This window comes from Mustela nivalis, assembly GCF_964662115.1.
Source record: "Mustela nivalis genome assembly, chromosome: 4".
NCBI classification, from domain to species: Eukaryota; Metazoa; Chordata; class Mammalia; order Carnivora; family Mustelidae; genus Mustela; species Mustela nivalis.
The window spans coordinates 99,736,689-99,758,236 of NC_139023.1; the positions used below are offsets into that span (position 1 = coordinate 99,736,689).

General features: G+C 49.0%; 1 protein-coding gene across 1 annotated transcript in view; it reads right to left on the reverse strand.

Moving 5' to 3' along the window:
• Positions 1–2,013: 2,013 nt before the first annotated feature.
• Positions 2,014–21,548, reverse strand: part of HADH (hydroxyacyl-CoA dehydrogenase) — a 47,572-nt gene continuing 28,037 nt past the window's right edge. The window contains exons 3-8 of the mRNA XM_082728579.1: positions 21,256–21,413; positions 17,406–17,532; positions 13,852–13,941; positions 9,797–9,869; positions 3,835–3,951; positions 2,014–2,908 (exon numbers count right to left, since the gene is read on the reverse strand). Coding sequence (XP_082584705.1) covers positions 2,790–2,908; positions 3,835–3,951; positions 9,797–9,869; positions 13,852–13,941; positions 17,406–17,532; positions 21,256–21,413 — 684 coding nt within the window. The 3' untranslated portion in view covers positions 2,014–2,789. The remainder of the gene's footprint in view (positions 2,909–3,834; positions 3,952–9,796; positions 9,870–13,851; positions 13,942–17,405; positions 17,533–21,255; positions 21,414–21,548) is intronic.

Below are 21,548 nucleotides of genomic sequence, written 5' to 3' on the forward strand. Positions count from 1 at the left end.
TTGCAAACCGAGAGAGGAAGCACACAGCGCACACGGTGTCTGAGCCGGAGCTCAGGGAGCCGCGTGATGCTGTCCTGCGGCGAGCGACTGGGCCTCCTCCAGTGGGCTTCAAGCTGATGTGGGACCCAGCCAGAGAAATCACCGCACCCTGGCACCCAAAGGGCCCTCATTTTGTACCACTGGGATAAAGTACAGAAGTTTCTTAGCTCCAAGAGCCGGTCCCCCCTTACCACCCACCCCCGCCCCCTGGCCTCACCATCGAACAGTCCCAGACGGGACATACACCTTAGGACGTGTCAAGATCCAACCACCCTCCCCTCCATGAACAGTGAATCTTACAGACATTAAAGGGCCACGGCTTCGACTTTACAAAGACTTCTTCGAGAAGCACGGAAGCGGTGCTTCAGAGACCCCCATCCTGCTGGATGGAACGCCGAGCCAGGCGGATGGCTCAGCTCAGAGCTCAGACGCTTTTCCTGGTGAGCCATTTCACCCAGGGTGCGTTTTCTTTCTCCTCTCAGTTGTTACTTTCTCTTCTAGGAATAAAAGGATCACTAGGAGGGACGACAGGAGAGAGGGGGAAATAAGTATCCTCTTGACTGAAAGCCTGGTGGTTCCTTTCCAGATTCCAGCAGAGGTCCCCGCTTGCTGTGTGGAGGAAGGGCCAGGGCCGGTGGCTCCAGCCAGACTCGCCCTCTCCCGCACAAGGGCCACCGAGCAGCCCCCGAGGCCCCTGCCGAGGCCCAGTCTTTAAGCATGGGTGCACCCCAGGAAGCAGAGACCTGAGCAGGTCCGGCTGGGCAGCGACCCAGCCTGCGGGGGACGCAGAGACCAGGGCGCACCGGAATGGGACAGCGGCCCTGCCTGCCAGGGGCGACAGATGTTCACACTCCTGCCTGGCCCCAAGCATGGTGGAGGTAGCGGAGGCCAAGCCTGCGGACTTTTCGGTAGTCTAGAAGTGCATTTAAACACCTAGGCTAGGAAGAGACATCCCTGCAGGGCAGCAGTCGCATCGGGAGTTCTTGCTCTCCGGGAACTCCACCGTCCGGAGCGAGCCCTGCAGCTCCCGGGGTGAGCGCCCCAGTGCCTGGGCCCGGCCCTGCCGTCAGAGCGGGAAGGAAGTTAGGGCTCCTGGCCGAGGTCAAGCAGCAGCCCAAGCACAGCAGGGCCCTGTGCAACCACAGGGGACTGGGTACTGCAACGGTGGTGGTGTCACAGGTGCTTCCTTTCTTTCGTTAGGAAATGTTTTATAAGAATACCCTAAAAGTTTCCTAAGCCCGGCTCTACGTGGGTAGAAATGTACCGTATTATTTTCCCGTGATGCTATAGAGTCAGGAAAAGGGTTAACCAGACCATGACACAGGGGTGGGGGGGTGGGAATCTCTCAACCATGAGAACTGTGACCCAGGACACCAAACAAGCCGTGTTGGGGACGGCCCTGTGTGAAATGTCTGGATTTGAGATTTTCAGACGTGCTATTTTGCTCTGACACAGTTCTGTGACCTCGGCGCGTCCCTTAAGCACTGTTACTGGGGCTGCTGGACTTGAGGGTCTCTGATGTCTTTCCTGCTTCAAATTTCTATCTTGGAAGACACTTTCTCAACTCCATGATGAAAAGAAGCTTATGTTACACTATTTCTCTTTGTTGGCAAAGAAGAAACAGATGCTCCTTAAAAATTGTTTTCTGTGCCCTTACTACTGCTTTACTGGTAAAAAGTCTACGGAGTGACAGTGGCAGGCCGGCCCCACCGAAACGCCTACTGCCGCTGTGGCGGTATGAAAATAACAACAGGGGCGTGGGGGAGGTCACTCGGTTAAGCCATTGCCTTAGGCTCAGGTCATGATCCTGGAGTCCTGGCATCGAGTCCCGCACTGGGCTACCTGCTCAATGAGGTGGGGAAGGGGGGAGTTCTGCCTCTCCCTCTGACCCTCCCCCTACTTGTGCTCTGACAAATAGATAAATAAAATCTTTTTTAAAAAAATTATAAGAGGCCAAAGAAGATGGGGCAAGGCTTTTGACTAAATCACCAACCTTTACTTCTGTAACCATTCAAGCATGTTACAATTTTAAATTACACACGTTTATTTCAGTTCAGATTTTCACAGATTAAAAGATTGCATTTTATTAAAATCAATTTACAGGCAGTCTGTTGCAATGATTTCTCATGGGGAAAAGATAGAGACAGACAGACAGACCATCATCACTGAGATTCTGGATGTGAATGAAACCTCTTCCCGCAAACCAAGCACTTGGAGACAGGCCCACCGACAGCCCGAGATGGGTAAAGACATGACGTCTCAGGTTGTGCCCCAAATACACGGTAAGGCTTGCAGCTGCGGGGAGCAACTGTTCTCGGCCAGGCCAGGTGCGGGTGCTGCTCACGGCGGCACCTCCTAGCCACGCCACCGGCAGCTCCTCACGCTCCCACGCGGGAACACCCAACACAGCAGCACCCAGAGCAAGTGCCGGCCCCTCCACAAGTGAGGGAATCTGGGCACTTCTTGACAGAAATGGTAAGGTTTGCTCCAAGGCACTGAGGGTGTAAAGCTTTTCAGAAAATACACAGAAATGAACAGACTGAAAAAGGGAAATCAGTTCTCAATGGTGGAATCTGCCATTACGACAAGTAGTGTAAATAATTACGTCAGCTAGATTATAATCAAAATGCACATCGAACAGACTGTGCTGTGTGAGGGAACGTCTGACCACAGAACATTCCCGTGGGCACTTGGGGGAGCTGCTGGCACGTGCCTCCGGGGCTTCCTCCCGGAGCCAGACAAGGTGAGCCTCACTTGTACTTGTAATAACCTTCGCCAGTCTTCTTGCCCAGCTTGTTCTCCGATACCAGCTTCTTCAAGGACGGGACAGGCTGAAACAAGGGGTTCTTTGGATCTATTTCATACCATCCTATTGAGAGGAGGGAAAAAGGGCTTAGGATGGAGCGCTGGGATTATTTTGACACCTCAGCATCCCTAGGGCAAGGCAGGGGCTGGAGCTTGGGAGAAGGGGCCCTGCTCTGCTTGTGGCAGAGGCAGGAGGCCACTGGGAGGACACAGCTGGACAAACCGTGGCTGTCACAGCTGGCTTCACGTGGCCCCGCCACTCACGCAGTCTCCTCCTGGAAATGCCTGATACCCACAGCCCAGGGACAAACACAGAACCAGTGACTCTGCCCCCTGGACTCCTCAGTGGCACCACGAAACGACTTCTGGAGTACATGTTAAAAACTGGGATTTGCTGCCACTGGGATCTGGCAGGCTCATTAAATCCAAAAGTTCACGCTTCACTTAGAACCCTCTTTGTTCCCCACAAATACTTGGGTATTCTTCATGAGAGGTGGGAGCAGGAGCTACACTAAACTTAAGGAGACCAGTTTTCATAATTATCTTTACCGTCTTCAGAGCCACTAAATAGATCTATCATTGTCTTTAAAGGAGGTTAGAGCTCCACAGAAGTGGAGGTCACACAGATGAGCATTTATGATGGAAAGACACAGTGTACCAATATCCGCTTCCAGTGCGATCCTATCCCACAGAACCATTAGCGGAAACCGGGGAAGGGGTACACGGAACCGGTCAGTGCCATATTTGAAACTTCCTCTGAATCTATAATTGTTTCAAGATGAAAAGTTTTAAAAATAAGCTACCCTGTGAGGAGATGCTGGCAAGCACATTTTTCCTTTTCCTGCCATCTTTTAACTTGAATCTTTAAGTTGGTGGGAAAGAACTCTGGAAGGTCTGAAGTTACGGCTGTGAATAGGCACTGTAATTCACAGTCAAAAGAGACTACCTTAACTGCATTACAGAAAGATAAGAGAGAAGTCCAATTCCTACCATCCAAGATGAACTTCACAGTATCCAGCCCCACGTAATCGAGAAGCTCAAATGGGCCCATGGGGTAACCAGCTCCCAGCTTCATGGAAGTATCGATGTCCTCCTTGGATGCATCACCTGAGGACAAGAGGGCAGCACTGAGCCATCACTGTATTTCCCACGGTTCTCCTTGTCACACTGATAACCCCAGAAGTCAGTTTTGCAAATTTGCACATTCAAAAAACATCCAAAGTCAGGATTTCTGGCACTGGTAAGATTTCATCACAGAGGTACCCGCCAAACCCACCACAAGATTTCCAAAGCCATTCCGCCAAGCTGTTCTGCAAGGTCCATTCGAGAGCACTGCTACGGTGCTGACGCAGGGAGAAGGCCCTGGTGGCCTGGAAACATTAGTTATTTTTAATGGACTGGGATTTCCCAACATCACTTAAAGCTTAGAGCATCATTTTTACTGATAAACAGGACCTTTTTAAAACAGGAAAGAACAAACCTTTGTATTTTTATATGTATTATTATGCATGTTTTACTTTTCCAGCATTCTTGGTTTTACAAGTAATGAGTATTCCTCTGGAATTCCACTCCCATCAACCCTTTAGTCAAGATAAAGTTCAAAAAGAAGCCCAAATCTGATTTAGAATTGCCACTCAAGTTTGAGTTTCGTAGACTAGGATAAAAGCCAATGTGCTTTTTCCTTGGAATTTTACCCTTCACTCTTATGGTCCTCGGGCCACAAGAAGTCTCTCAGACAACCTGGTTCCTTTTCTCCAAAATGAGGAATGGGAATAGTCTATAACAAGCTTATTTTATGTAGAATTTTGTTCCAAAATATAAAGAAATGGTGAATTATACCAGAGCTAATTGAAAGGAGAAAAAAGTTCAAATACTCCAAGAGAATTTTATACCTGAACATGTTTCAGATTTTTAGACATGAAGAATAGGAGCTACTTGTATGTATATATATATGTATATACAGATATATATGTATATACATATGTGTGTGTGTGTGTATGTGTGTGTAGTTAAAAGATTTATTTATTCACTTTAGAGAGAGCACGAGTGAAGCAGAACTCTGGAAGGTCTGAAGTTCTCTGAGAGAGAATCCCAAGCAGACTCTGTGCTGAGCACGGAGCTTGAAGTGGGGCTCAGTCTCATGATCCTGAGATCCTGCCCTGAGCTGAAACCAGGAGTTGGACACTTAACCAATCACACCACCCAGGCACCCCCACACTCTATTTTTTAAAAAGTCTATGAAATACAGTTGAAGGTGATTAAAATACCAACTGATTATTTCCTATGGGTGACATTATTAGTGCTTCAGCAATTTGTCAACCAGGGGTGCTGAGAATCACAATTTTGAGTTTTAGGCTATAAGAAAGCAAAAAGAGCAAAAATGATCAAATACATCAGCTTCAGGTAGCATCCTTCCTTCCTTCCACTTTTATTTATGTCTGCTCCATACCAGGCACCAGAGACTTAGGATGAGACAGAGAAACACCAGACCACCACTCAAGTACTCATGATATAGCAGGACGACTCAGATGTGTAAATCAAAAACTTCACCAACCCCCTGTTGAAGATTCATGAAGACCAACACGTCTCTGCATGGGCAAAGGTGAGAGATATAACTGCAGTGCCCACATTTCACCAAAACCCACTCACAGAGGCCCAGGTCCTGGAAGATGAAGAGAATCCCAAGGGACGGGCAGGCAGGAAGAGCATGCCAGGCAGAGGGAAAGGCATGCACCAAGGAGAAATGAGCAAGAACACAGCAGTTGATAAATGGATTCTGCTCAGAGGCCTTCACTGGACCCTGAGACTTCTGTGGTGTTAAGAGTCAGAATGCTAAAAGACCACCCAGCATGCACCTCTCCTGGCCCAGCACCTGCTGCTCCTTGAGCCTAGGGTCCTCCCTCCTCCAACATTTGACATTTGCTTCCCACATGCCTCTGCTCAAGTGTCCCTTCATCAGAGCACCCCACCCTCTCCCTGCATATAAACTAGCAACTGTAAGAACTCCAGGCTAGGACTCCCGCCATCCTCTTCCCTTTATCTCTCTCCAGATTACTGGTCACAACCTAACACGGTATCTACTGCTTCATTCGCTGTGGATGGCTCCCTTCATTAGAATATCCGCTCCTGGGAACAGAAATCTCGTAGCACAACAGTCCCAACTTACCTAAAGCCATTTCATCAAATCTATATTCAAGGACAAACAATGAACCCTGGAGGCAATTCTGTAATTCCAAATTCAGAGACTCATGTGAAGACTCTTTTATTTCAAAAAACAGTATGAAGATAAAGCATATCAAAGAAAAAAGATCTAAGGGCGCCTGGGTGGCTCAGTGGGTTAAGCCTCTGCCTTCGGCTCAGGTCATGATCTCAGGGTCCTGGGATTGAGGCCCGCATAGGACTCTCTGCTCAGAGGGGAGCTTGCCTTCTTCTCTCTTTCTCTATGCCTGCCTTCTGCGTACTTGTGATCTCTCTCTCTGTGTTTCAAATAAGTAAAAATAAAATCTTTAAAAAAAAATTAAAAAAAGAAGAATCTAAGCGGTGTTACAGTCAGCAACTCTAAAAATTCTCAGTAATACAGAGCAAAAGAGGCAAAAAGAGGGAGAAATAAAGCACACAGATTGCTGTTCCATGTGGGAGTTAGACCACTGTGCTTTAGACCAATAATTCCTAAACTTGTAGAGAATCAAGCACTTCACTGAGAAGAGGACACCTGCCCCAAATAAAACGCAAACACAAAACTTCACATCAACTTCAGGAGGTTCATGGGGCTTCCCACCTCTCCCCAGTTAAGAGCCCCTAACTCAGTGAGCCCCCAGGCCTCCTGCTCAGTGGGGAGCTGGGAGCAGCCGGACAGGTTTCCTGTTTCCTAGGCTGGCTCACCAGCGCCACCTGCCAACCACTCTTGGCATTAACAACAAACCGGGCAGCACCCCTACTCCCTTCTCCATCAACAGCTCCCTAAGTGCCAGTCCAGGCACTCTGGGCCACGATAAAGAGGAGACACTTCCCAGGCCCCAGAAGAAAAACAGAGTATCCAGCAACAGAGGGACACGCCCTGCCACAGGGAGGAGTGTGGCAAGCAACCACCCTGAGGGAGAGTCAAGCTGTAAAGAGAGGGAAAAGAACACAGATCAGGACCAGCTTGGAACCCCAGGAATATCAGACAGGACCTTGTAATAACAGTGGGAGTAAGGTCCGTTGGCAGAGGGAGAGGCGCAGGGGCAGCAAGGGCAGAGGGGAGGCTGAGAGCAGCTTCTCCGGGAAGGGAACTGTATCCGGTGGGCTACGACAGAAACACCGAACAGGTCTTGAGCAGAGGAATGACAGGGCGCAGCGTGTCACGCCGTGATGGGGGCCCCCACCAGCCCAGTCCTCCCAGAAGAGCTGCCTGGGGCCTGGCAGGAAGGGGCCTCCAACAGGTGTGGCAGTCTGCTACAGGGCACCAGCCTGCTCAAAGATCTGGACAGAAAGCGGCCGGGATGAGGGGGACCAACTGCACCCACTGGGCCCCGCATTACAGCACGAACGCGTGAGAGCCACGCAGAGTGAGGCCAGAAGCCAAAGGACTGAGAAGGCAGGCCCGAGGAAGAAGCCAAGAGGCCAAGAGCATCAGAGAGCAGTGGCGGGGGACAAGACGCAGTGTCCCCAGACGCCCCAGGGAGCTGGCCAGCAGCGCTAGTGCAGGGCCCTCAGTCACCCAGGGGGCCTGAGCGGCCGTGACAGAGGTGACTGCTCTAATGCCAACACAGCCCCCCAAGGGGCCTCCCCTACTCGGAGTGGCACGTCATCAAGCTCTGCACATAGCACACACAGCCCAGCTTGACAGGCTCTGTGAGGGACCAACTGTGCACGTCCCCAGAATGCATGTTAACCCCCTGCCCCCAGGATGAGATGAGCTCATGGGTGGAGCCCCATGAAGGGATGCGAGCCCTTCCAAGAGTCAGGAGAGCTCATTTCCCCTCTCTGCTCCCTGCCATGTGAAAATACGAGGCGGCAGCCGTGTGCGTCCCAGAAGAGGCCCTCGCCAGAATCCCAGCATCTGGCACCCCGGCTTCCAGCCTGTGGAGCCATGAGAAATCTGAATGTCTGTTGTTGATATACCACCCAGTCTGCAGGGCTGGTGTTACCAGGGCCCACACCGACCGAGATGGTGTCATACGTAGAGGAGCTCCCCGGAGAAGCTAGAAAGAGGCCGGGCAAAGCCAAGTGTCAGAGTGTCTTCGCTGCACAACTCCGCTGCCGGCCCCGAGCTTCCTCGCCGTGTGTGGGGAGGTGCGGCAGGTAGGGTCTCCTCGCCCTCCCGGACGATGTGACAAATGAACAGGCAGGGCAGACAGGAGAGGAAGGGTCCAAACTAGTTCAGGTTTCAGAGGCGAACTGACGCGGTTCCACAAGCCGCTGAGAGTGGGCGCCCCTCTCACCGGGCCGGAACGGGGTGGGGGGGCAGTGGAGACCGGGCAAAGGGGCCTGGTAATTAGCCCGAGGTAGGATTCGTGGAGTCCAGACCGCAGTGTGCCTCCCGGGCCACACGCCCACCCCACACATGGCCCTAGCTGCTCCCGAAGCCAATGCTCCAGCTCCCAGGCTTCAAGCAGCCGTGGGGATAGAGGCAGAGGGGCGAGCAGTGCCGTGCTGTCCTGTGCAGCACGGTGGGCAGTGTCTAAGAACACGTCCACCGGGGCTCAGACCCCCCCTATCCAGCCTCACCTCACAGGGCAGGGTGGGGGTGCTGATGAAGAAGGTCAAAGCGACCAATGCCAGTGGGAGGGAGCAAAAGACAAGAAAACGCCTCTCCACTTACGATCAGATACAAGGCGCATCCGAAAATATATCAAAGTGACAGTATGTTTTAGTGAGGAAAAAAAACATTAAGAAGTAGATTACCCGCATGCTACATTCTAAAACATTACACTAAATAACAAACAAACAAAAAAAACACCTGCCTTTCAAAGTAGGGTAAAATGCTTCACACACTCTTTGAGGTGTAATTAGGCATATTTGTTGATAGATAAACACAGAAGTGTTGGTTTGATCTTAGAGCAAAAGTGTGGCAAATGCTTCCATAAAACAGAGAAAAGTTTTAATATTTAAAGCAGATTTTGAGGAAGCAAATGTGCTTTCATCTCTCTGAAGAGCTGGTATAAATATTTTGTTTCAAAAATGACATTCTCAGGAGCGAGCATTTGTGAATGAAGTAATTGAAAACAATTACACTTGCTTTTTATCCAGTCCTATTAAGGCCTATTTGCCTTTGAAGCTGACATGATAGTTACCTTTCCAGAAATGTGGTAGGGAAGGGAAGCAGGAGAATGCACACCATTTTATAACCTTGGACCATGTCCCAAGTTCTATAATTTTATAACAGGGGAAATCTTTCTTTGTAAACCAACAAGTATTGAGAAAAACATTTGATACCATTCTTAAGGTTAAAAAGAAATCATCAAATCACCATGGCATCACTTAGTAAGATGGGGAAGGCTCTTAGAAATAGTCATTGTCCCCTATTAGCCTTGTCACTTACCTCCCATCATCTATCACAGAGTCACAAATTTCAGAACTTTAAGGATGTTAAAGGTCCCTTAGTCCAGTGATTTTTACACTATTACTATTTTAAGCAGGAAACTTTTCATCAAAAGCAGAGATTCAGGCTATAAATCCGGGCTGGTCATGCAGCTGCTCTGGCTGACTCTAATTGGGTGCTTGGGGGGAGAGGGGACATTCCAGAGCCACATCTCAGCAGCTCAGAGGCCTCACAGAGAACCCAGAGGGCAGAGGGACACAACAACAAAGGTCCTGGGGTCCAGAGGGAGGTTGATTCACAGAGCTAAAGGCACAGAAGCACCTCCTATACCCTGCATGGCCTCACCACTTCCACAGGGCTGCTTGAGAACCAGGGAGCAGCACCAAGAGCTAAGACCCACTGTCCCCCAGCGCGGATCAGGACAGCTACCTCGTTCGTACAGCCTGACCGCTTCCATGAGGTATGGCACCAGCAGACGGTTCACAATAAACCCCGGAGTGTCCTGTTTTAGGAGAGAAAAATCAAAGACAGGTGAATTTTCACTGAACTTGACCTTCTGCGAGTCAGCAGACTGCCCCTTCTCTGCATCATATGACCTGCACTGACAAAGCTCAGCGTTCTCAAGGTTTCTTTTGAACTCCCAGCATGGCCCTACTTCTATGGTACATGACAATTTATCCAACAGTTCTAATGCTTTAAAAAAATGAAATAAGATCAAGCCTAGATGCCCTCACTGCAGGAATCCTGAAATAAAGGCAGATGAAGGCAAAGAGGTCACTGGAAAGACCGCAGCTCGGAGGGCAGGCCGTCTTGGCTCGAATGCTAATAGTTTCTGACACTGAGACACTCTGAAATCAGGCTCATCACGGGTGAAATGAGAGTCATAATTTCCACAAGTTGTGAAGACAACTCAGAAAACACACAAGATGCTATGCACACGGCCAACCCTCAAACGGTAGCCCCTTCACCCCTCTCCCTGCCGGGACCCCTTTCAGGGCTCTGGAAAGAGCACGCACCACCATCTGCACGCTGAACCATCTGCACGGGAGCGCCACTGCCTGGACTCCCAGCTGCCATCTTTGGGCTACTTGGGCTGTTCTCACACTCCAGGGCACTGTGCCAGGCAGTGCAACTGGGGACAGGTGCCAGGGCAGAAGGTCCCTGCACCCCGGATGACCCCCTGCCCCGAACAACACACCCCTTTCGATTTCCTCATCATTACCATGCTCATCAGCTCTCCTGGAGGTCTCCTGTGGGATGTGGTTTCTCTGGGGGAATCTGTGAGGCAGGCTGGGCTGGTAATTTTTTTTGGTGTTATTTCTATGAAGCTGATTACCACTAAGTAAATGGTATGAATTTATTTATTTATTTATTTTTAAAACTCTATTTATTTATTTATTTATTTGACAGACAGAGATCACAAGTGGGCAGAGAGAGAGGCAGAGAGAGAGAAGGGAGGAAGCAGGCTCCCTGCTGAGCAGAGAGCCCGATGTGGGGCTCGATCCCAGAACCCTGAGATCATGACCTGAGCCGAAGGCAGAGGCTTTAACCCACTGAGCCACCCAGGCGCCCCATGGTATGAATTTAAACAAAAGGCTGCAATGTTCCTGCAAACAGAACTCCTCGCTATTGCCCTGGGCCCTGTGTTCCCTTTCTAGTACACACACTAGGCCCTCAATAAATGTACAAATGAAAGCCAGCCTGCCCCCCTCATTAGTCTAAACTAGCCTGACTGCATGCTGTGTAAACTAGGCAGTAAAGCCACTGGATTTGTCCCTCCTGTAACTCTGCACAAGCAGAAAGCATGTCCTACTCCTAGCTCCACAGGACCACAGGGATGAGCAAAACAGCTGCATCAGCTTAACCACAACTGTATTAAGGAAAAGATGCTGACTTTGTAACTAGGGCCAAAGTGCTTTTAAACCTCAGAAAGTTTACTGTAGAAGCTCAGGACAGGGCAGATGAAGCACACTTCTACAAGGTTAGAAGTCAGAAAGTACCCTGGGGAAAATGTTTGCTCCAATCAGAATACATGGAGTTTTATACAGTTAATATCCACAAAGGTCAATACCAAAAAAGTGCTAAAACTCACGAAGTATTCAAACTCACTAGTAATCAAAGTTGTTCTCATTAGAATAAAATGGCATTTTGCCAATAAGATTACTGGCAAAAGGGTTTTTTCCCCCTCATGCTAATATTCAATGCTGCTGCTGATTCAGAGAGACATGTACTCTCACGATATTGATATGTAAATTGTACCGTAAAGAGACACAGTCCCTTAATAAAGCAATTTAACTTTATGTAACCAGATGCATTATACTTTTATACTCATTTATTAAATATGCTATATTTACTTTACTATGTGCCAAGCACTGTTCTATGTACCTTATAAATATTAATCCATTTTCTCCTTATGATAAACCTGTGAGATAAGCACTATTATTACCTTTACCAGGGGGAAGAGGACACTGAGGCCCAGAGAGGTTAAGTAACTTGCCCAAGATCACACAGCTAACAAGTGCCAGAGCCAGGATGTGATCCCAGTCATGCTGGCTCCAGAGTCCATGGTCTCATGCTTTCCACACCACGTTCTCAAGAAGTCTCACTATGAAGAAACACACAGTCCGGGTGCATCAGCATCATCTGCTATGTTGTGTGTTGGTCTGCTGTGATCCTACAGGCCAAATCCAGCCCCCAGCCTGCCTCTGTACTGTTCCACCACCTTGGCACAGCCATGGGCCCTGCATGTACTGTCTAGGCCGCCCCCCGCCGCTCCACCCACCCCCAACAACAGAGCCGAGTAGTTAGAGCAGAGACCACATACCGGAAAACACTATCTGGCCCCCTGCAGGGAAGTGTGCTGACCCTTGTTCTTCAGGGTTCCCTTACACTGTCTGGACACTTCATCGAGAGCCCGAGTAACTGACCCAAAAAGCTGGAAGGTATCACCCAGAAAGAGTTCTGAACATGATGTAACAAGGCAGTTTTATGAGATCAGGGAGTTCTGATTCCTGCATTTGCGGGGGCCACTCCAATGGAAGAAGGGACCCTCACTCTCTGTGAATGAATGATTATGCTGCTAAGGACAATCACTGCCTGCCCCACATTTCCACTTTCTTATCTAGTTTTTCATTCACTACACACAGATGCTCTTTCTCACACCGTTACTACTTTCTGCCATGAACAAAGCATAACCCAGTGAGAGAGTGCAACTTCTGGTTATTTATTGGACTTAAAAAAAAAAAAAAATCCAGTCAATGTAAAACCACTAAACAGGGGTACCTGGGTGGCTCAATCATTAAGCATCTGCCTTCGGCTCAGGTCATGATCCCAGGGTCCTAGGATTGAGCCCCACATCAGGCTCTCTGCTCAGCAGGAGCCTGCTTCCTCCTCTCCCACTCCCCCTGCTTGTGTTCCCTCTCTTGCTGTGTCTCTCTCTGTCAAATAAATAAAATCTTTAAAAAAACTAAAAAAAATTAAAAAAACTAAAAAGGAAAACCACTAAACAAATCAAAAGTGAGTGCTAAAAAATGAGACTCCCTAATAAGGCTACTCTCCTGGACGGGGGGACAGGCACGTAAGCCTGCTCTCTCAAGCCTATGGGTGGGGGCCATGCCAACCGAGGACTCATTCAGAGGATTCAGAAACAGACCTTTCCACAGAAAAGAAGTGACAGAAAAGAGCATGGTCAAAAAAAGAGATGCACACTTACAAGACTTTTTAACAGTATGGCACAAGTGCCCATTTAGAAAAGTATAAGTATAGCAGAAGTATAGTCCTGAGCCTTGGGAGGACTAAAGAGGAGCTAGAGGCAATGGAGACGAAAGGAGAATGACCGCAGGTGACAGCAGCTGGGGTCATTTCACTTACACCAACGGAGTGCTGGAGTGTGGCAAGAAGGGAAGAAAGGTGGGAGGCATGCTTCCCACAGAGCCCTGCTTCTTAATGAAAAACAAGACACAAAACCATAATGCCACACTCCCTGAGAAACAGCTTCATTAATCCCACTTGGGGAAGTAGGCTCTTCCCCTCTCTCATTATTTCCCTAGCAACCTGTTGCGCTCTTTCCCAAAGTGAGGCGCTGGTTTTCAGTTTGGGGACACACATGTCTACCACGCTGTCGCTGACACACAGGCTCCATGGCTCCCCCAGACCCAGCAGAAATTAAAGCCAACGGGACCACATAAACCATTTATGGAAACATAGCAGCCCATCCACAGACAAAAGCCAAGACCCACTCTCCTCAACTGAAGCCCTGGCTCTCCTCAGATCTCAAAGGATCTATCAGAGAGCCTCGGGCAAGGCTTTGGGTCCAGCTCCCCTGCCAGCAAACTAGAGAAGAGGCCCAGCTTGCTCTTCCCAGCCCCCAGACAGCCCTGTCATGGGAGTGTCCCCAGCCCTCACATCCTTCTACAGATGAATTCTACCCCAAATGAGTCAGTTCCGAGGAAAATCACCCCTTTCCCAAAGTACCTATACACTACCTTGCAAGAAACAGGATGCTTTCCCAAGGCTTTGGTGAAGTCTATCAGAGATTCATAAGTCTTCTGGCTGGTCATTGGTGTTTTAATGACCTGGAAATGCAAAGCAGAGGATTATGACCAGGGAGTCAGCAAACAATTGCCACAGAACAATTCAAGAAAATATTGATGTAAAGTGTCGATACAGAAGGGGGTAAAAATAGTTTTAGTTCCATAATATAAGAATCTAAACCCAGAAACAAAGCGTTTACCAAAATGTCCACATTAAGACAGTGAAGAACTAGGGGTGCCTGGTGGCTCAGTCCATTAAGTGTCTGCCTTCGGTTCAGGTCATGATTTCAGGGTCTGGGAATTGAGCCCCGCATCAGGCTCCCTGTTTAGCAGGGAATCTATTTCTCCCTCTATCCCCCCACTGCTTGTGTGCATTCTCTCAAATAAATAAAATCTTTTAAAAAAGGATAATGAAGTACTACAAAATGTACAGAATCAAGGCTTAAAATATAAATGTGTATGTGTGTAGGAGAGTTTTATAGACTTTCTCCCTGAGACAGACCTGGGTTCAAATGTCCATCACACCACTTACTGGCTCTGTGACCCTGGGCACATTTCTTGAAATTGAGATGACACTAAGTTCACTCTCCCCACCTCAAGCAGCTAAGGTGAGGTGACAATGGATTAGATCAGGAAGGGAAGCATTAAAGGTAGGAGGCAGAAAGTGCTCAGGAAATGCTGACTTTGATATTGTTTTACTCAGTATTGTTACTATACTTCAGGGAGGTAATGGAGGTCTATGGAGTATGACAAGTGCCCTTATAGTACTCTGCCTGGAATGCCATCTTCTGGTCCAGATGGGGAGACTGTGCCCCCAGAAAACAGAGTGATTTACCCAAGTTACAGCTGTCTGGACACTGAGATGAGTATTCCACTGCCACACCCCAATACTCTGCCCCCAGTACTCCACTCTCTCTCGCACAGATGCCCCAAGAACAGGCTTATCCTAGAGGAAGGTTTCCACTTCCAGGACACAGTTACCCCAGGCTGGGCCTACCACCTGATGTGCACCTGGGGAAGGCTCCTGGCAGCCCGCTGGACCCCAGAGCTGCAAGCAAGCAAAGGCCCAGCTGCCCTGCTCACAGAGGCCGCTGCCACTCTGGGAGGTCTCACCAACCACCTCACCTGCAGCCAGCCCCAGGACACAGTTAGCACACCTGTCAGCAACTAGATTTTGGCAAATGGAAAGAGACCCAGGTGAATTAAAACTTAAAATTAAAAAAAATTATATATAATATATATATATATATATATATACACACACACACACACACACATACATATATATATATATATATATATATATATGTGTATATATATATATGATGTAAATGCCAGTAAAGGAACTTCAATGGGAGTCAAAGCAAACAGGATTGGCTTCTACTTTAGACCCTTTATATGAGGTGAGACAACTCAGTCAACCCCCGTGCTTCACCTCTCTACTATGAAACAGGGATAATGATATCTGCCACGTCCTGCATCTTGCAAGAGGGCTGTGTGGCTTAATGAGCTAGTGTCTGTGCAGGATGAAAGGTGCCATATAAATGGAGAGAATTACCACCACCCGTCTTTTAATGTGATCCCAGTTTGGGGTGTGGCTGTATGTTATGACATTAAGTGAATGAGAAGCACAGACAAAAGCACCAGGACGATGGGGATGAGGAATGGGAGGAGATGGACCAGAAACTGCTCTGCAAACACCTTCAACCCAACAGCAATCCGAGAGTAATGCAAAAGGAGGTGTGAAAAGGTCTCCAGCAGAATCCTGCAGATTGAACTAAGACGAAGGCTGCTAATTATAGAGTTTCAAATGTAATTTACTGATTTAAAGGAGTCAATAGTAAAGATTTTTTAATAAGAGGAGGCATATTTATTCGCCCATTCAACAAGCAGCAATGTGCTACAGATATTCCGTTTATAGCTCCAATACAAAGTCTGGAAAAATACACCTACATACATACGTGTGAGTCCTGTCCCAAGCAGAGCAGAAAGGCCCAACTTAGGACATGATTCACTGTCATGCTCACCACCAGCGACACATATGTGAACACCCAAGAATAAAAACTGAATAAAGAGTACTTTTAGAAAACATTTTCTAGAAAATGGTAACATATGCTAAGCATTGGCCTTTAACAATCAACACCCTACCTTCCCAAAGACACAGGCCTACACTATTACATAACTGCAGAAGAAAACAGCATTAGAGTCTAAAGGAAATGTATACAATGTGTCTTTATCTCCAAACACACGTACCTGACACAGTAACTAGGAAAGTGATTAGTCCCTAAGCACCGAAAGGTTGAAAATTCCATCCCACTTCTTTGGTCTTCTCTGCTTCTTTTATTGCCCCCCACTCCCCAATTCTTCAACTTCTTCAAAAACTTCCTTCATACGGGAGAGTACTTGGGAAGCAGCTGAGGAGCAATGCTAGCAGAACAGATAAATTCCTACCACAGACAGCTCAGAGCTGTCTTTGAGAGAAAATTTAGGACATACAGTAGTCATTAAAAGTGAATTAGAATTAGAGGGGAATGCTTAGGCAGGGGATGCAGGGGTAAGGGCACGCGAGATGAAGGATGGAAAGGGCCGGCAGGAGAAGGCACCAGGGGAGAAAGCAAACCCCAAGACTCTCCCAGGGAGCCCCGGCCCACGCCCGGAGGTCTGCCTGGCTTCACATCCCCCACACTTCGCACGGCAATAACTCTTCAACCCCAGAACAAATGCTACTTTAACAGCGGTTGCTCCTCAGACCCTGTAATTAGCCCCCTGTAAAAGGCAAGTTGCCACATTTCAGGTGCAAATTGTCTATTGTGACTCGTCTCCCTGTACCCAAGTCTCCAAGCAAGCAAGCAAGCAAGCAAGCGGAAGTGATCCCAACAGGATCATCAGGGGCCCCACTTCCCTCCAAAAGGTCTGTGCTCAGGAGGTTCAGGCTATGGAGAGCTGCTTGAACAGCTACGATCAAAACACCGGGAGATGGGCCTCATCTGGAGACAACAATAAGGCCTGATTACCTGGGCCAGAATTCACTCCAGTGACAGTGGACTAGGGGGTGCAGTGGCTCCTGTGTTAAAATAGGCTGATAAAATTCCATTCACAGCCTGGAGCATACTGACCTCACTGAGACCGTATGAACACGTGTGGCTCTGGCCTCTGTGGCCTCCAAGAGCCAGTGGTCTGCAGTGCTGTCTTCCCAGTCAGACGCCTCTCCCTGTACTGCCCAGCCCATATGGCACAAAAAAGTAAATGACATCCCAAGAGTTAGGATCCCTCCCGGACCTCACTGGTCAGACCACCGGGCTGCAGAGAAACAAAGCACAGAGGCCTCCCTACATATCAGGGGCTCTCTCTTCTTCTGGCTCCGTGCCCCAAGACACCTTCCACCCACCCAACAAAATCCACCTGGAGCCACCACCCCCCCAGATGGCAGAAGGGGCATGAGTCTGAGAGCAGGACTGGCGGAACTGGCGAGGCAAGCAGACGGACACAAGCACACGCCCACCAACCTCCACCAGCTTCATCATGGGCACCGGGTTGAAGAAGTGGAGCCCGGCGAATCGGTCCTGTCTCATGGTGGCGTTGGCTATGTTTGTGATCTGCAGAGAGGAGGTGTTGCTGACAAAGATCGTGTGTCTGCGGAGAGAGAGACAGTGGAGTGTCGGGATGAGTCCCGTCTTTTGCAACAAACAGGACTGCCCTCGGTACAATGCATAAGACCACTGCCCACTGCCCAGATCTGCTGTCCTGACCCCTGGAGGAAGTCGGAAAAGAGAGATCTTCACGCAAGAAGCTGAAATCAAGTGACCAGTTTCATTTCAAGGTTGAATCTTTAAATTAGGTAATTTAAACTTACCTGTTTCAGAGGTGTAATCTTTACCAATCTTCCATTTATTTTGGGGAGCAACATGTCTCTACTTGTGTTTGTTAATTTTTATGGTATGTGGGGGAAAATTGAGGTTAATTAAGTAGCAGCCTCGGTCACAAAATGAAACCCCAAGTGAGTACAGATTAATGACAGAAAGGATATGCCACATACCCTCAAAGTCAACAAAAAACTCGAAAAGAACTAAGATCTTTCCCCCTCAAGTGAAAAGCTTTCATGTTCCATTGAATGGGAATTAAAATGAAAACAGAAGAAAAACCAACATGGTCCAAAAATAGTTTTAAGGTTACACAGGTAGATCTGGAGAAGGAAGGATACACGTTCATCTACAAGAAATGTAGCTCAAGGTATTCTGCTTATAAAATCTCCTTAAAAAGTAGGGGTGCCTGGGTGGCTCAGCTAGTTGAGTGTCCAACTCTTGATTTCAGCTCAGGTCATGATCTCAGGGTTGTAAGACTGAGCCCCGCATGGGGGTTAAGATTCTCTCTCTTCCTCTCTCTCTTACCCCAGCCTCACTCACTCTCAAAGAAGGAAGGAAAGAAAGAAAGAAAAAGAAAGACATCTAAAAAAGCAGTACCATCTGTGTGTGTCTGCTAATATAAATTTCTAAAAATTCATATTGACTTAATCCAAATTCAATTTTTAAAGACCACCATAAAGTGGGGTGCCAAAGGCATTAGGGGCAAATCTTGAAAACAAAGACAAGCAAGACTTCTAGGCTTTCCTATAGCGCCACCTTGTGGGTACACAAACATAAAACACCTAATGCTAACGAGAACCAGACGGCCTGGTGCAGGCCGGCAGAGTGGCCCCTGATTGACCCGATTTGGGGCTCTAGCTTACCTGAAAGGCAATACTACAATCTGCCTGCAATCAGGGGTGAGTCAGGGAGGAGCGGTCGGGGGGAAGAAACACAAGTGTGGCTGGCACAGGTACCATGAGGCTGCACACTGTGACCACAGCAGCAGGTCACGGCACCCCAAGGGCAGCAGAAGGCTGTGGCACCCCAAGGCTGTACGGGCAGGGGCTGCTACACTCATACTGGGGTGCCGTCTTATAGAACAACGGAAGGCAACTTCCCTGCAGAGAGGAGAGATGGAAGCACACTGGACAGCCCGTTTCATTAAAGGGTGAAGTTACATCAGAGCCCAGTCCCCAGTGTCTCCAGTTCAAGGTGGTCTCAGTGAACCTTTTACCAGTAGGGGAAAGATGCCTCTTCCTCACAGACCTCTACCTCCCCCTCACCCAATCAGCTAGGCTGGCTCTGCTCCTAATAGCTCTCATACTGCCTTCTTTCCACACAAACACAATGTGCAGACACAGTCAATTTACAGGGGTGCCTTACCTTCCACAAAAAAGTACACCCTCACATTTTCCTTGGACACTGGACTCTTGGATGGTCTTTGGCTTTTCCCTTTCTGACACTCAGGGACCCAAAACACTACTTTCCTCTTACATGTACCAACAGAAAATCGACAGCACAAACACAATGATCACTGGCAACACCCCAAGGCTTAGTGTGGAGAAGACAAGAGGGCGCAGTGGGGACTCTGGTGGAGCAGAGGAGGGAGGACAGGACAGCTGGGCTCTCTGTGGGCCACGGCCCCCCTCTTCATCTGCACTTCCGCAGCCAAGGAAGTCGTGTTCTTTCCTAGGGCGTGTCAGGGGTGCTACTGGGAACCTCACCACTAGAACATGTTCTCCTCTCCCATTACAGGAATCATTGCAGAAATCAACAGTCAAGGATATCTCAATCAAGCTACCTAAAAAGGCAACCACAAAACTGAGTAGGGGATTAATAAAGGGGATCTGAAAGGAAAACAAGAGGGCGCCCGGGTGGCTCAGTCAGTTAAGCGGCTCGCCTCAGCTCAGGTCATGATCCCAGGCTCCTGGGATCAAATCCCACATCAGGCTCTTCTCAGCGGGAACCCTGCTTCTCCCTCCCCCTCTCCCTCTGCCTGCAGCTCTGCCCTGTGCTCTCTTGTCAAATAAGTAAATAAAATCTTGTTAAAAATAAAATAAATAAATGAAATGAAAACAAGAGTACAGAGATGGCCAGCTGATAGCCAGAAGCAAGGTCACATCTACAGTGTGCCTCCTCTGGAGTGCCCTTTCATAAGCTCATCTGTGTGACAGGAACCTAAGCGGAAGAACCTAGTGCAGTGCCTGACACACAGGAGGTGCTGGGGAAACTGAGCCAATTCGAATGAATACCCTAAAGAAGTCTGTGCAGCAGGACACTGCTACCCCTGTTGTGCAGATCACTAGGGAAATTTGTCTTCAGAGAGTCAGAACGGGGAAGGTCTTAGAAAGGATTTACTCCTAACCCCTCAGTCAAATTACAGATGATAAACACTGATGGCCAGAAAGACTTCATGACTGTCCGAGGAAAGAGAGCAGAGGTGGGGACATGGCCCCAGGCCCCCTGACTTTCCCCAACAGGCCTTCCATTACTCATACAGGTACGAGAGGGCGGCCAGACCTGTCATTGTCACCACGGAATGACCAGTATTTCAATAACGGCCAAACTGCCTGGGGCCAGTGGGGTTCGTGACTTATGAGGAGCATGAGTCCACTCCGCAGCACGGCGACCTACAGGTGACCAGCAGGGCTCTCCTCTGCGACAGGGCAGGGCTTCTCAGACACCAGGCTATACAGCTATGGGGGCTGCCGTTCCAGCAGGCGGGTATGCAAGCATCCCTCTCCAGCCACTGCTCACTGGCTGAGGACTACTTCTGTCCTATAATCTTACTCTGACTTCAGCTCTATCCAGGAAGCTGGGATATACAAGCCCCAAGGAGAACAGGAATAAGTCAGCCAGGTGCCACGACTGCCAAAAGCCAAAAGTCAAACACAAACAAAGGGTCCGGATTCTGAGAAAGAGAGCTGCACCACCGCTCCTGAGCCCCAGGCACCCAGATGCCTGACCTGCGTGGGGCTGACTCTCCTCTCCCACCCGGTGAGAACTCAGTGTTCCTATACTGCTCTCAAGTGTTGTGACTTAAGCCAGATAAAGCTCAAAACAGGAAAGCTCAGGGAACTTTGTGTAGACAGACAGGCACTGCCCTCAACTGCACCACTCTGTATGTTCCACTCAAAAAAGGGGGACACACAAACGACCCTGAGGTTCCTCGGCAGACCTCTGAGGACGTGCCCAAGCCTCTTCATCCTCTGGCCCGGGGTGGGGCCATGGCCCAAACACTGCAAGAGAGAGAGAACTGTCCCTGAAAGGATGCCCCACTTTACTGTGGGGAACCCCACCCCTGTTGGGGGACAAGGATCTAATGAAGGCAGCCCAAGCCTGGGGAAGCCGACTGGGGGTGGGAGGATGGAGGACAAGAGAAAGAGCGTCAGGTCTTCTGGAAACAGCTTGGAGAACTGGGCTTGGTGTCAAAAGACTCCCTCCTGGGAGAAGAGCCCAAGCCCAGGGGGGCAGCCCCTAGACCCAACGAGAATGCCCACAGGTCACGTACTCAGAGGCAAACTTGTCCAGCCTCTTGAAGAGCTCGTTCTTCACCTTCAGGTTCTCCACGATGGCCTCCACCACCAGGTCCGTGCTGTGGACTACGGATGCGGGGTCTGTGCTGGTTGATATGCTGCTCAGGGTCTTCTCCACAAATTCGTCACCGGCCTGACAGGGGGAGGAAGGAGAAGAGAGCGTTCACTGGACCCACTGAAAAACGCTGTGTGCGATCTGCGGGTGAGGACAGGCGAACTTGCAACCTGAATACACCCAGGGATTCTAAGCAATAAAACTCCCTACACA